The 13783-nt window shown below is 54.0% G+C and overlaps 2 protein-coding genes across 3 annotated transcripts; both read right to left on the minus strand.

The window, feature by feature from the left end:
* Nucleotides 1-5056: 5056 nt before the first annotated feature.
* On the minus strand, nt 5057-6708 carry S100A6 (S100 calcium binding protein A6). 2 transcript variants are annotated; one of them, XM_017513297.1, is made up of 3 exons: nt 6407-6708; nt 5672-5830; nt 5057-5288 (listed from the first exon to the last, which is right to left on the minus strand). In XM_017513297.1, the coding sequence occupies exons 2-3, from the start codon at nt 5807-5809 to the stop codon at nt 5154-5156; spliced, it is 273 nt and encodes a 90-aa protein (XP_017368786.1). In that variant the 5' UTR covers nt 5810-5830; nt 6407-6708; the 3' UTR covers nt 5057-5153. The 2 variants fall into 2 exon arrangements, with proteins under 2 accessions (XP_017368786.1, XP_017368787.1); XM_017513298.1 differs by having other exon boundaries at nt 5672-5845; nt 6407-6673.
* Nucleotides 6709-7549: 841 nt separating this feature from the next.
* On the minus strand, nt 7550-11537 carry S100A5 (S100 calcium binding protein A5). The gene is made up of 3 exons (XM_017513296.1): nt 11432-11537; nt 10114-10265; nt 7550-7835 (listed from the first exon to the last, which is right to left on the minus strand). Exons 2-3 carry the CDS (start codon nt 10249-10251, stop codon nt 7692-7694), a joined length of 282 nt encoding a protein of 93 aa, XP_017368785.1. The 5' UTR covers nt 10252-10265; nt 11432-11537; the 3' UTR covers nt 7550-7691.
* Nucleotides 11538-13783: the final 2246 nt, after the last annotated feature.

Consider the following 13783-nt stretch of genomic DNA (forward strand, 5'->3'; position numbering starts at 1 on the left):
AATAAATCTCTTCAAATATTTTATAAGCCGGGCAATTGGGAGGCTGAGGTGGGAGGATTCCTTGAGCCCAGGAGTTCAAGACCAGCCTAGGCAACATAGTGAGACCTCATATCTTTTTAAAAATAATAATAATCTAAAATAAAATATAAAAAATATATGCATGTGTGTCACAGAGGATAGAGGTTGGCTTTTTTCATAAGCAAAAACATGGCATTTGCAACATGGTCAATAAATTGTACAATCAAGTACATACATGGTGAAAATGATAACATGTTATTCAAAGACATTTTAAAAATCTAGGTAGGGCAGGGTGGCTGGCAGCTGCAAGCCCAACACTCTGGGAGGTTGAGATGGGAAGATCACTTGAGCCCAGGAGTTTGAGACCAGCCTGGGAAACACAGTGAGACCTCACCTTTACAAAAAAATCAAAAACATTAGGCAGGCATGGTGACACACACTTGTAGTCCCAGCAACTCAGGAGGCTGAGGCGGGAGGATTGGTTGACCCTGGGAGGTAGAGATTGCAGTGAGCCAAGATTGCACCACTGCACTCCAGCCTGGGCAACAGACCTGGATATCTGCTTAATTTTCAATCCTTAAAGAGAGCGAAAAAACAAGCCACAAACTGGATGACATTTGCAACATTAAGAGCAAAAATCTTAACCAGAAACTTCACAGAAAGAGAAACTTAGGGCCAATAAGCATATGAAATGATGCTCAGAATCACCAGTAATCCAGGAAATACAAATTTGAAAAATCAGTTAACATTTCATACTACATTGGCGCCCAAAAAAAAAAAAAAATAGCCCAACAAAAAATAAGGATGTGGAGTAAATGAAACATGAAAAACTGGTATGAGTGAAAATTAGTACAATACCCTTGAAAAACAAGGTGTCATTTTCTAGCAGAACTGAAAGTGTGGGTACGCTACAGACCAGCAATTCCGCTCATAAGTACAAACCTCCAGCAACTCTGCCATGTGTCCTGGAAGACATCTTTACAGGAATGGTCACAGAAGTACTGTTTGTAATGGGAAAAAAATAGAAATAGCCCAAAATGATAATCAGCAATAGGTAGTATAAATTATATTATAGTCATAGCAGTAAAAACCAGCACACCAGAACAACATGGATAAATCTCAAACATAATGTTGAGTGAAAAACAGCCAATAACAGAAGAGTGCACATGGTATTATTCCATTTACATAAAACTCACAATAATGTAAACCTATACATTGTTTAGAGACTAAAATGCATGTAGTAAAAATTATTAAGAAAGGAAATGAGGCCGGGTGCGGTGGCTGAAGCCTGTAATCCCAGCACTTTGGGAGTCCGAGGCGGGTGGATCAGGAGGTCAAGAGATCGAGACCATGCTGGTCAACATGGTGAAACCCCGTCTCTACTAAAAATACAAAAAATTAGCTGGGCATGGTGGCGCGTGCCTGTAATCCCAGCTACTCAGGAGGCTGAGGCAGGAGAATTGCCTGAACCCAGGAGGCGGAAGTTGCGGTGAGCCGAGATCGCGCCATTGCACTCCAGCCTGGGTAACAAGAGCGAAACTCCGTCTCAAAAAAAAAAAAAAAAAGAAAAGAAAGGAAATGAACAAATACTGTTACCAGATAGTAGTTCCACAGAGAGGGAAGAATGGGATGGGGAAGGCAAGTCAGGGAACTAGAAGGTAACGGTAATGTTCACTTGTTAAACTGGGTGGGTTTTGTGTCATTGTTCTTGTATTTTAGACGTAGTCTGTAGACAGTTTTATATATTCCCAATATCTAATTAAATCATTTAAGAGAAAAAGGTGAGGAAGAAATGGTCAAAGAATGTCATGAGACAGGCACAAATGAGCTGGCCTGGAATCAGCAGACCTCAGCTCTGCTCGCAGCTGTCTCTTAACTTACAGCCTGACCTGGGTAGAGGCGATGGCTTCCCTGCAGCCCACTCTTCTCACTTGTCTGGTGTGGTTAAGAATATATACTACCCAGGCTGAGCACAGTGGCTCACATGACTCACACCTTAATCCCAGAACTTTGGGAGGCCCAGTAGGGAGGATCATTTGAGGTCAGGAATTCAAGCCCAGCTTGAACAACACAGCAAGACCTCATCTCTACAAAAAATAGATTAGCCAGCCATGTCGGTGTGCACCTGTAGCCCTAACTACTCAGGAGGCTGAGGTGAGAGGATCACTTAAGCCCAGGAGTTGGAGGCTGTAGTGAGCTGTGACAGGATCACTGCACTCCATCCTGGGCGACAGAGCAAGACAGTCTCTAAAAAATATATAAAATAAAATGATACTACGCATAAATCTTCTGAAGACGACAAGAGACAATGGCTACGGTAGGTGCCTCGCAAAAACGAAATTGCTATACAAATGTGGTGCTGTACAAAGGTGGTGGCATTATTCTTGACAATTTCCTATCCGCTTGGCAAAGAACAGAAAGCCACTTCCTGTGACTCAGTCCTAACCCCCTTACCTGGGGCCTGCCCTAACTCACAGAGGTGGTCTGTGGTGCTGCTGTAGCAGCTTCACAGGTGTTAAGGTGACTAGATTGAGGATTAATGTCAGCAATGGGAGGACCTCAGCTAAAGGAAGTGGGGAGATGGAGAGCCACTCCCACTGCTCAACCTTCAGAGAAGCAAAGTGTCCTCTGTGAAGCCCTCAGCTCACATCCGAGCTCTCCCTGTCCTGTAAGCTCACACCATACTCGACAGTGAGCTGAAAGGATTCAATTCCAACTTCAAATTGGTTGGAGCAATAAAATGTCCAGTCTGCACCTCTCCACACCCAGTTCCACAGTTTGACTGCTGCACCTGCCGTATTCCATTGTAAATGCTGCCTCCCTCCCCTCCCCTGCCAAATAAATAAATAAATAAAACCTTAAAAATTATTCCCCTAGGCCGGGCGCAGTGGCTCACTCCTGTAATCCCAGCACTTTGGGAGGCTGAGGCTGGAGGATCACGAGGTCAAGAGATCGAGACCATCCTGGCCAATGTGGTGAAACCCCGTCTCTACTAAAAATACAAAAACTAGCCAGTCATGGTGGCGCGCCTGCAGTCCCAGCTACTCCTGAGACTGAGACAAGAGAATCGCTTGAACCCGGGAGGCAGAGATTGCAGTGAGCTGAGACTGGCGCCACTGTACTCCAGCCTGGGCGACAGAGTGAGGTTCCGTCTCAAAAAAATAAATAAATAAATAAATAAATAATAAAATAAAATAAAATTATATATATATATCTCCCCCTAAAGATTTGGTGTTTATTTTGTTTTTTGTTTTATTCTTGAAGTCCATGTTCCCGTTCCCCTCCACCACTGTGGAGAAGCAAAAACGCAAAGCACACGCCTGTTTACTCAACAGGTGGACCGTGCACCTGTGCTGATTCTCCTGCACCCGCGGCCTGCCCACCCGCCCGAGTCCCCTAGGAGCACCTGGCGGGCGGCCTTGCCTCCCCGCAGCAGCGGGCTTACTGTCCCTGAAACTCCTCTTCCCTCTCCGCAGGCTGACTGATGAGTACGGAGGTCTTCTAGCCCTGCAGGTAGGGGAGGGGAGGCGCAGAGTTCAGATTTCATTTGTCTTTGCAAAGGGACCGCCTTTCCCTCCTTGACTTGCTCATGGTGGATGTGTCGATTGTGAAGCTGAGTTGCTAAATTCTGGGGCTGATTGCTGGGAGCCAAAGGATCCCCTACCCTGACATTCCCGGGGCGCCCAAGTCTGTCTCCTTCTTCCTATGGACTCCCTGACTGCCAGGCCACAGCCCCGCCGCCAAACTCGGGAAAACCAACCCGAATGTCCCCGCGGCGCCCTGCTCTCTGCCCACCACACGAGGGCGCTCGCTCCGAGCCCCAAGTTGTCCGCGGCTGGAAGGCGGGCGGCGAGGGGCGGGGAGAAAAGGGGAGGACAGCGGCCCAGGGCGGGGACCTAGCGGGCGCCGGAGGAGTTGGGAAGCGCGTACTTTTCCAGAGGGAGCTGAATAGCGCCAAGGCTTGGGCACGCCTGTGCAGAGGGGGAGTTCGGACCCACCCTCCGCCCGCCGTCTCCCGCAGCCAACAGCGCGACTTCTCCCAGCAGGGCAGGGGGGGCAGTAGGGAAGGCGCGGCTCCCAGTTGTTTACCAATCCCCACCCAGTGGAGACAGAAGACAACTTAATTCCACAAAGCTGGGTCCCCAAGGAAAGCGGGGAGGTGAGAGGGAAAGAAGGATGTGGTCTCCATCTGAAGTCAAGATCTCTTCCCCAGGAGCTAGAGGAGAACTTGCCCCCGCTCAGACTAGGTCTAGAGAGGATGAATGACGTGGCATCACCCTGAAACAGAGTTTACCCCCCTTATCCCCTTCCCTCCTGCCTGAAACACTAATGCAGACGATGAACAATAATTCAATTTAGTCATCTTCTCTGATGGGGGCTGAGGTCCAGGCAACGCTCCCGTGGAACCTCCGGGTGAGTCATTATCTTGAGGCTGCAGGGACACCCCACCCCATTACTGAGCTGCCCGTGGTTCCCGTGCTGGTGCAGCTGCCAGCTCCTCAGACCCCCATCCCAACAAAAAGTCCCCATCCCTGAACGCAGGGACACACCTAGAGCATGCCTCCCAACTCCACCTGGGACCTGGGCAGCCGCAGTAGACTCAGTCACACAGCGTCCTCACTGGTCTGGAAAACTCCCTGAGGCAAACCTCAGGCATTTCAGATGTGTCCTCTCTGCCCACTGCACCGTGGTGAGAAAGGGAACTTGCCCCACCCCAGGGCCCCTCTTGCCACACCCAGCGCAAAACACATCTGGGAGCCTCTGGGACTATCTCTGCCCCCAGACCCGTCACAGCCCAGCCCAGGAACCATTTCCATCATCCCAGGACCCTCTCCAAACCAAGAGGGGCATCTCTCCTCATTCACATAAAGGCACCTTATGTGCTAGCAGTGGCCTTGTCAGGGTGGGTCCCTGGCCTGGCGAGTCAGTGAGTCATTTTCAGAGGTTGACCGTGAGCAAATCTTCGGATGGCTGGTGCCCCGCTACACCAAGGAAGCCCAGGAGGAACAGAAATCACTGGGAAGCCAGGACGCAAGGGGAAATTTGACCCCAAAAAAATTTATTGTATAATTACCCACCACTGGATTTGACTCAGAGAGGACCCCCAGAGGTGTCTTCACCTTCCCACTTTATTTTCAGCCCTTGAGGGCTTCATTGTAGATCAAAGCCAAGGCCCCCAGGAAGGTGACATACTCCTGGAAGTTCACCTCCTGGTCCTTGTTCCGGTCCAAGTCGTCCATCAGCCTTGCAATTTCAGCATCCTGTAGCTTCTAATGTGATAGAATGTGAAATCCAGACTCAGTGGTGATGACAACCCCGGATTCTTCTCCTTCCCCCTCCCAGGCCACCCTCTCTACAAGTGGCTCTGCGCTCCCTCATCTCCAAGGACCTATGTCCACCTCGGGTTTCACTTTGGCATTATGTATCCTCAGCTACTCCTCAGCTGCTGGTCCTCACTTGGAGGGATGGACATCAGGCTGGGAGCATCCCCTACCGGCTGCGGGAGTGGTTCGACAGCTCAGTAAGACATATGGAGCAGGGCTTTGGAGTGTGGGTAAATGTGAGTCAGATGCACCTGGAACCTCTCCCTCCCCTAATCCTGCTTCCAAAGAACAAGGGTGGGAAGAGGGGCCCTGGGGTGGAGGCCACTCACCGAGCCAATGGTAAGCTCCTTCTGGATCAGCTCCTTCAGCTCCTTCTTGCTCAGGGTGTGCTTGTCACCCTCCCTGCCAGAGTACTTGTGGAAGATGGCCACGAGGAGGCCGATGGCCTGATCCAGGGGGCATGCCATGGCTGAGGGCTGGGCTTGGAGCTGGCAGCAGAGGGCCTGGTCAGTGCCGTGGGAGCAAGGACTTGTCACCCACACACCCCAATAACGCTGTCGGCACTAGCCCCAGCCACTCAGTCTCAGACCACACACAATGGCATGAGGAGACAGCCCAGGGCTTGAAGGGGAAGGAGAGGGCAGACTAGGGCCAAGGCCGGGGAGGTGGCTTAACGATTCTAAGAAGCATATAGGAACAGTAGCTTTGGGCACCGCTGAGAACTGTCCTTTAGGGGATCCAGAAGTTATGGAGTATGGCTGGGCAGGGGAGGGGATGGAGGCTGCACAGGCAGCCCTAAGCACAGCCTCACAGGGCCACACCTGGTGGCAGTGACACACCCAGGGCACTCCCTTCCGCACCCCAAAAGAGTACACCCCATTGGGATCCCTTAGCCCAGGGCCTGCCTGGCACAGCACTGCTGCTCCTGACTATCCCTCCAGCGGGGGAGGCCACAGACGGCCCCAGTCTGGATCCAGGGGACGGGCTGGGCAGGGGGTGGCTGGACCCCCAGCGTGAGGGCAGCCGGCCCTGGAAAGCACCCAGGGCTCCTGGCGAGAACTCACCGGTAGCGAGGCGGCCAAGTGCGACGGGAGCGGTCGAGGGGATGGGCTGCGTCGCGATCCCGCCGGCCTTATAGCGGCCTGTGTCCGGGAGGCCGGCTCGGCCAAGCCCACCCCACCCGCTCAAGTCCCGCCCGCGCCCCACCCCGCGCCGTGGCTTACGCAACGCACACCCCGGAGTCCCCCCTCGACTTTCCACGCCTCCTGCCCGGGGCTGTTCTGGGTTAGGACGGGATAGGGGGAGCCCAACAGAACCCACTGCACGCCCGGTGACGGGGAGTTTCCCTCAGCGGCGCAGCTCAATTTGCTCTTGGTGACACGTGACCCGGCGAGGGGAGCAGAGGGAGGACGGCGGCGGTCACCCCCACTTCCTCTGCCAGAGCGCGAATGTGACCGTCGAGTCTTCGCAGCCTCCATGTGGGCAGGGAGGGCGCCTCACAGGATGCCGATGTCCCGCAGAGGATACTCAGGGTCACCCCAGAGGAGAGAGGGGGAGTAGCCAGCGGTCTAACGACATCTGCGGCACCCATCCCCCACCAGCAGCAAGTCCTACCTACCCCTCCAGCCTTCCCTCACTGCCCTAAATTCCATTCACTACAGCACCTTGCGTTAATGCGTGCAGGAGGGAGCCCAGCCCTGTAAGCGCCATTTGTAGTGAAAGCCTTTTCAGAGCCTCCCCTGAGAAAAGATTTTGGTAAGGGAGGCAGGGAGAGGAGAGGGTGTTGGCCCCCAGAGCTGATGAGCGGGGAGCTGCTGAAGGGAAAATGGAGGAGAGGGACTGGCTGGAGTAGAGGCCGACTTGCCCTTCCCACAGGTGCTGCCAGGGCGGCCTCCGCTGAGCTCTGAAGTCAAGCCTGCCTGCCCGTCAGGGTCCTCAGGAGCCACTCCCAACCCCTCCCAGTGTCCTCCTGTCCAACCAACTTCCTCTGCGTCCTTGCAGAGTTCCTGCCTGGCCTGACGTCCCCACGTTCCAGGAGGGCAAAACTAAACCAGGACAAGACCAATGACGAAGGAAAAGAATAGAGTGGGGGCCCAGGACCCTGACCCCCAGAGACAGAGGCTGTCTCAACCCACTGGAGAGACCCCCCTGTGCTCCCCTCTCCCCAGGCCAAGGTAGACAAGACCTCTTCAAAACCCAACTCCCAGCACCTGTGATGGAAACTTTATTTCCTCCTGTGGAAGGGTCCATCTGGGAGGGAGAGAAGGGCAGGGGACCAAAGAGGGGCTGTGAGAGGGGCAGCCAAGGTCAGCGGCAAGGGGCACAGGGTGAGGGTGGAGGGCATCCGAGTCACTTGTTGTCCTCCAGGAAGAAGTCATTGTAGGCCATGCACAGCGTGGTCAGGAACACCGAGTACTCCTTGAAGTCGATCTCCTGGTCACTGTTCTTGTCCAGGCTCTTCATCAAGTCATCGATGCTGCTCTCCTTCATCTTCTTCACAGACCAGGTGGAGGGACAGCTCAGACCCTGCTCCCCACCCTGCCCTCCCACCACTGCATGGTGTCACCCCCCTCAAAGCCTCAGGGAGAGCCCTAGCTGAGTCGGCGACACTGTCAGCATCTCGACCCCCAAAGTCTGCCCGCTGCCCACACCTAGGGAAGGGCCTGGCACCAGGTAGGGGGTGAGGGACCTGACTCCTGGATGGAAATAAATGACAGCAGGAATGCTAGCCTAGCCTGCCTTTCCCGAAACACCATCCCCCAGCCACAGAAACAACCATCTAGGTTTTATACCAATACCTGATAAAAAACAGCTTGCTGGGCCAGGCTTAGTGGCTCATGCCTGTAATCTCAGCACTTTGGGAGGCCAAGGCGGGTGGATCACCTGACATCAGGAGTTCGAGACCAGCCTGATCAATATGGTGAAACCCTGTCTCTACTAAAAATACAAAATTAGCCAGGCATGGTGGTACATGCCTGTAATCCCAGCTACTTGGGAAGCTAAGGCAGGAGAATCACTTGAACTTGAGAGGCAGAGATTGCAGTGAGTGAGATCATGCCATTGCACTCCATCCTGGACAACAAGATCGAAACTCCATCTCAAAAAAAAAAAAAAAAAAAAAAAAACCCAGCTGCTGATTGTGTGGCACTGAGCATTATACAAGTCACTGACTGACTCTCTCCCCACTCTAAGGACTAGCTGAGAATGAGCCCAGACAAAGTGTCTCTCAATGACAGCAGTGCGTTGGGGCTGTGAAGCCACTGTATCCCTCCCCTGCTAGAAGAGCCATAATAGAGGCCTGCCTGGAGCCTGGAGCCTGGAGCCTGGTTGTGCACTCTTGTCTGGTCCCCTGACATCCCAGCCCGGCTCCACCAGGATGATGGAGTCAGGGTCCTTTGGGTGGAACAGGAAGAAAATACAGATAGGCAGCTCCTGCCGTCTCCTCATCACTGCCGTCAGCTACAGGTTTTCCTGGAGACAGGATGTTGGGACTTACAGAGGCGGAACATGCCTGAATGTGACGTGACCCTAGTCCCTAGCCTGGGCTCCAGTTGTTGCCAGGCCCTCCCCAGGGCGTCTCTCCTCCTGTAATTAACCCCTGCTGGACCCGTGGCCCCTCCCTCTGCCCTCATTAACTCCAGGATGCAGGGAGCCTGGTGGAAGGCCAGAGATCAGGCTGGAGACGCCCGCACCTGCCTCTGTCCCCTGCCCATGTGGCACCCTGTGAACTTTCTGTCTGGGAGGGCCTAGCAGGGCTCAAGGTGTGCTAGATGGAGAGGCCCCCAGGCTAAACTGTAAAGCAAACAGGGAGAATGGTTCACAGGGCTGGCCCAGAACACCAGCTCAGCCTCCCAACAGCAGCGTGTCGTTAGACAAGTTATTTGATATATTTGAGCACCGATTTTTTTAACTGTAAAAATAATAAGACTAAGCACAGTGATTCAAGCCTGTAATTTCAGCACTTTGGGAGGCCGAGGTGATAGGATCATTTGAGGCCAGGAGTTCCAGAACAGCCTGGCTAACATAGCAAGACCCCATCTCTACAAAAAAATTAAAAATTATCTGAGTGTGGTGGCGCTAGCCTGGAGTCCCAGCTTCTCAGGAGGCTGAGGTGGGAGGATTGCTGGAGCCTGAAAGTTCGAGGCTGCAGTGAGCCATGACCACACCACTGCACTCTAACCTAGGGGACAGAGTGAGACCGTCTCAAAACTATTTATCCTCAGGGATATTGTATTATAACCACCTCATGGGCCTTCCCCTCTGTCGGCCACCTCCTTCCCGCCATCTCCATCTGATGAGAACCAGTTCTGTCCCCTCAACACCCTACGTTTACAAATTAACCTTTCAGTGTGAGTGCCAGCACTACCAGAGAGCTCTGGCCCTGCCGTGCACACAGAGAAGAATCGGGCAGGGTCCCCTACTCTTGAGTCGTGCACAGCTGGACCTGGACGCCCTACATCCCTTCACTGCCCATGGCCCCTAGCCCAGGCACTGCCACTGCTGCAAGAACGTGGCCCCACCCTGGAAGGCTCCTCAATCTCCTCTAAACGCTCCAGACTCAGCCCTTCCTCCTTGTCAGTGAGCCCCTGACCCATCCTCCTGCACAGAGGGCTAGAGTTTTGCTGGCCCAAAATGCCCTCCGTCTTCGTCTCTGCCTGTAGCCCTTGGCCACCCTGCCCCTGGCTTAAGCTGGGGTACCTGAAGGCAGGTATGTGTCCCCCAGAGGGAGCACTTGGACTTTGGGGTGGAGGATAAGGGACCGATCACCTACCTCCCCAAGACACAGCTCTTGCTTGATCAGCTCCTTGAGTTCCTTCCTACTCAGAGTCAGCTTGCTACCCTCTCTCCCTGAGTATTTGTGAAATACGGTTACCATAGTGGTCAGGGCCTTCTCCAGAGGGGTCTCCATCACGGTGTGCAGCTCTGCAGAGGGAGAAGGGAAGATCTCATTCCTCAGGGAGTCAGACCTGCTCTGACCACTACCAGCACTAGCCTACCTCTAAGGCCTCTCCCTCAAAGAATCAGAGACTGGAACCCAGGATGAGACTGAAATCCAGCAACAAGAGCACCTGTCTGTATCAGCCAGGTTACAGTGAGGCCCACAGCAAACGCTGGAGCAGCTGGTGCGAGGAGAACAGCCAGGCTCCAAGGGAGACCGCAGACTCTCCTGCCTGGGAGTTGTTGAAACAGGGGCTTGGGGCAGGAAGGTGACAAGACGACCTCCTTAAAAGGCCTGGTGGCAGATGGCGGAGCAGCTCAAGGGTCAGGATTTTCTCTCTGCCCCTTGCAGTTTGGGGACAGGTTTTCCAGGAGCAGCTCCCACCTTAGTCACCAGCCTTTGCCCCAGTGCCTGAATCTCCTGATATCGAGGACTGTCCCATTATTAAAGTGGGGAACAGAGCAAAGAGCGAGTCCAGAGCTGACAGAGGACTGGGCTGGAACCGGGGGATGAGGTCTCAACAAGGAGCGGTAGAGAGGTGGCTGAGATGGCCCAGCCGGTCTCCAAGCTCTGGCTAGAGCAACGCACACACAGACAGGTCCGTCGGCGGAGAGGGCAGGGGGCCTGCTGAAATCTACAGGGTCATTCCAAAACCTGGATCCAGAGGCTGCGCTTGAATGAGGGCCTGGATTCCAATGGCACAGTCACCCCCAAATAAGGGAAGAGACAGATGGAGCTCAAGTGACTCAGACTCCAAAACCACTTCCCCCTAGGGAGGAAGGAGGCAACACCCACGGAACTTGAGGGCTGCAGGTTACTCCTGCGGAGAGTCCTCACCTCCAGCCCAAAGCCCTCCCCTCCATTCTTGAACCGGACCCATCGTTCCTCTCCCACCACCCAAAACCTCAGCCTCTCCCACCTCAAGGAGACTCAGCTGGGACCACAGTTGAAGGCGAGGGCCTCTGTGCACCTGCAGGGGCATCCTGGCTGGCCCGGACCCCCACCTCCACCCCAGAGCCATTTCTCTAGAAATTCCAAAGGCTCTGCCCTCTCTTCCCTGAGCACATGTCCACTGGTAACACCAGGCCTCACCATCAAGCATGACCAACCAGATAGCAGATGACCAGGGACATAGGAAGGAAGAACTTACCACCATGGGAGTGAGCCCAGAGAATCCAGGCAGCAGACACAGCGGCCCTCACACTGCCTTCTGCCTTTATTCCTCTGCTCTCTGTCCGCAGGAAGCCAGGGGAGGGAAAGGGCCAATGGGAAGGGGTTGGGGACTTGAGGAGGCCCAAAGCAGAGCCTCCCGGGATGGGGCTGGGGAGAAACCCCTTCTGTCAATCTCACAGCTGGGGACACACTGAATTCCCATGGCAGATACATCTCCAGTCCCAGAAACTTTATTCTTCTGACTAAAAATCAGAACTCACAGTCTGAAATCTGGTGGAACAATAGGCCGAAGAGGGGAAACCAGGCTGTCCTGGAAAGAAAACCTCAGAGGTGTGGCCCAAACACAGGGTGTCGTCTCTCCATGTCCTAGGCCGCTCTCCACATTGGGACCCTCCCACCCATCCTGACACCCACTCCAGGAGCAGAGAAGATACCCCTTAAGATGGGGATCAGTGGGAGATGATATTTTCTGCCAAGGATATGGTCAAGATCATGAGTTAATGTGAACCCAGGGGTTTTTAAAGGGCTTTTAAATTAATGATTCTGGCTGGATGCAGTGGCTCACTCCTGTAATCCCAGCACTTTGGGAGCCTGAGGTAGATGGATGACCTGTGGTCAGGAGTTCGAGACTACCCTGACTAACATGGTGAAACCCCGTCTCTACTAAAAATACAAAAATGAGCCTGGCATGGTGACACATGCCCGTAATCCCAGCTACTTGGGGGGCTGCAGCAGGAGAATCGCTTGAACCTGGGAGGCGGAGGTTGTAGTGAGCCGAGATCGGACCACTGCACTCCAGCATGGGCAACAAGAAGGCAACTTTGTCTCAAAAAAGAAAAAATTAATGATTTCTTCAAAGCCTCAGTGATCTTCATGGGAAAGACTCATCGGAGACTCTCAGCATGAAGGACTGAGAATCAGGAATGGGGAAGGCGCCCCGCAAAGGTCTAAAGCCCGCACTGGGGTGGAGGTTGTCAAACGGGGAGGGAAGTTCAGGCTCAGGCGACTGTCAAGGAGGGAGTAGGGGCCAGGGAGAGCCGCCTGTATCCCAGGAGACACTCAGACGTTGTCCAAGTACAAGAACAGAACTGGACTCAGGGTGTAGTGCCTGTCACTGCTGCAGTCCCACTGCAGCCTGGGGGGCCCTGCACTGCTCCCCATTCCACCCCACCCCCAGCTGGCAAGTCTGGAGAGGCAGCAGGGACTGGATACTACGCAGCAGGTGTCTCTGAAGGAGAGCGTGATGCAGGTGGAGGCCCCGGGGAGGGTGCTCCCGGGGAGGGCGGATGGAGAGGGCAGGGCAGGCAGCAGACTTTCTCCTGAGCGGAAATTCCTCCCAAGTCTCTGTGGTCAAACCCTGAGGGAACATCTGAGTCACCTGCCCGACTCCTCTGAAACCTGAGAGAAAAGCCCACGTGAGAGAGGAAAGAGGACCCTTGAGGGGGAGGTCAGTGGGACCAAGCCCTCCAGCCTCGGCACCTGACCCCCAGGGACCTCTTCCTTAAAGATCCCTGTGTCACCCAGGCACGGCCTTGAAATCCAAGCTCAGCCCACCACTGCACCCTAGAGCCCCTGGCCTTGAACCTACCTAAAGAGAAGCAATATCATGCCTCAGATTTTCTGGGGGGAAATCATCTCAATTTCATTTATCAGATCGTATACGTGGAATTTTGCCTCCACAACTATGGTCACCTTCCCACTATTTGCCTCACTCCCACCCCACCCACTGAGCCCCACTCATCTCTTCTGAGGTCCCCTGTCCTTCTCTGAAGGAGCTCGATTCCTGACTGATCACAGATCTCATCCAGGGACCTTTGCGGCAGAGACGGTAGCTTCCAGCATGCTTACATTCTCATGCTGATCTTCCCTATTCCTGGCTGCTGCAAACAGCGGGGTCTCCCTCCATATTTCCCTCCTGATCCTACCATGGACGGGAAAGGCTTCATCCATCACTGTGGTTTGAAGCCAGTGATCTGGAGTCGGGTGGCAGGATGGCCTGGACTGTGAATGTCAGCGCTGAGTGCCAGCCCTCCTCTCCATCCCACTCCCACCTGAAGACTTCCTCCCTGCAGCTCAACCCTATTCTTGTCCCCCCAGCTTGCTCCCAGGACACCCAAACTCCATTCCAAACCCAATCAGGAACAGATGTGGCCTTTAATTCCAACATCAGTTCAAGATCCTGCCAGAGGCAAGGTTGGAGAGAGACGGGAGGGGTGAGCGGGCTGGCTGAGATCCCACAGCTGGGGCCTTCCAAGCCTTGGGATGGTGGGGGGAGTCCCCTTCCCGGCTTTGACCACACCGAGTCAACACTATTGCCTGTGCACACACA

The sequence above is a fragment of the Cebus imitator genome, unplaced genomic scaffold (assembly GCF_001604975.1).
Source record: "Cebus imitator isolate Cc_AM_T3 unplaced genomic scaffold, Cebus_imitator-1.0 Scaffold491, whole genome shotgun sequence".
Lineage (NCBI taxonomy): Eukaryota > Metazoa > Chordata > Mammalia > Primates > Cebidae > Cebus > Cebus imitator.

Coding starts and splice junctions, on each gene's coding strand:
- S100A5 (XM_017513296.1), bottom strand. CDS start 10,251: ATGGAGACCCCTCTGGAGAAGGCCCTGACCACTATGGTAACCGTATTT. Junction 7,836..10,113: donor AAGAGCTGTGTCTTGGGGAG/GTAGGTGATCGG, acceptor TGGTCTGTGAAG/AAGATGAAGGAGAGCAGCAT.
- S100A6 (XM_017513297.1), bottom strand. CDS start 5,809: ATGGCATGCCCCCTGGATCAGGCCATCGGCCTCCTCGTGGCCATCTTC. Junction 5,289..5,671: donor AGGAGCTTACCATTGGCTCG/GTGAGTGGCCTC, acceptor CTATCACATTAG/AAGCTACAGGATGCTGAAAT.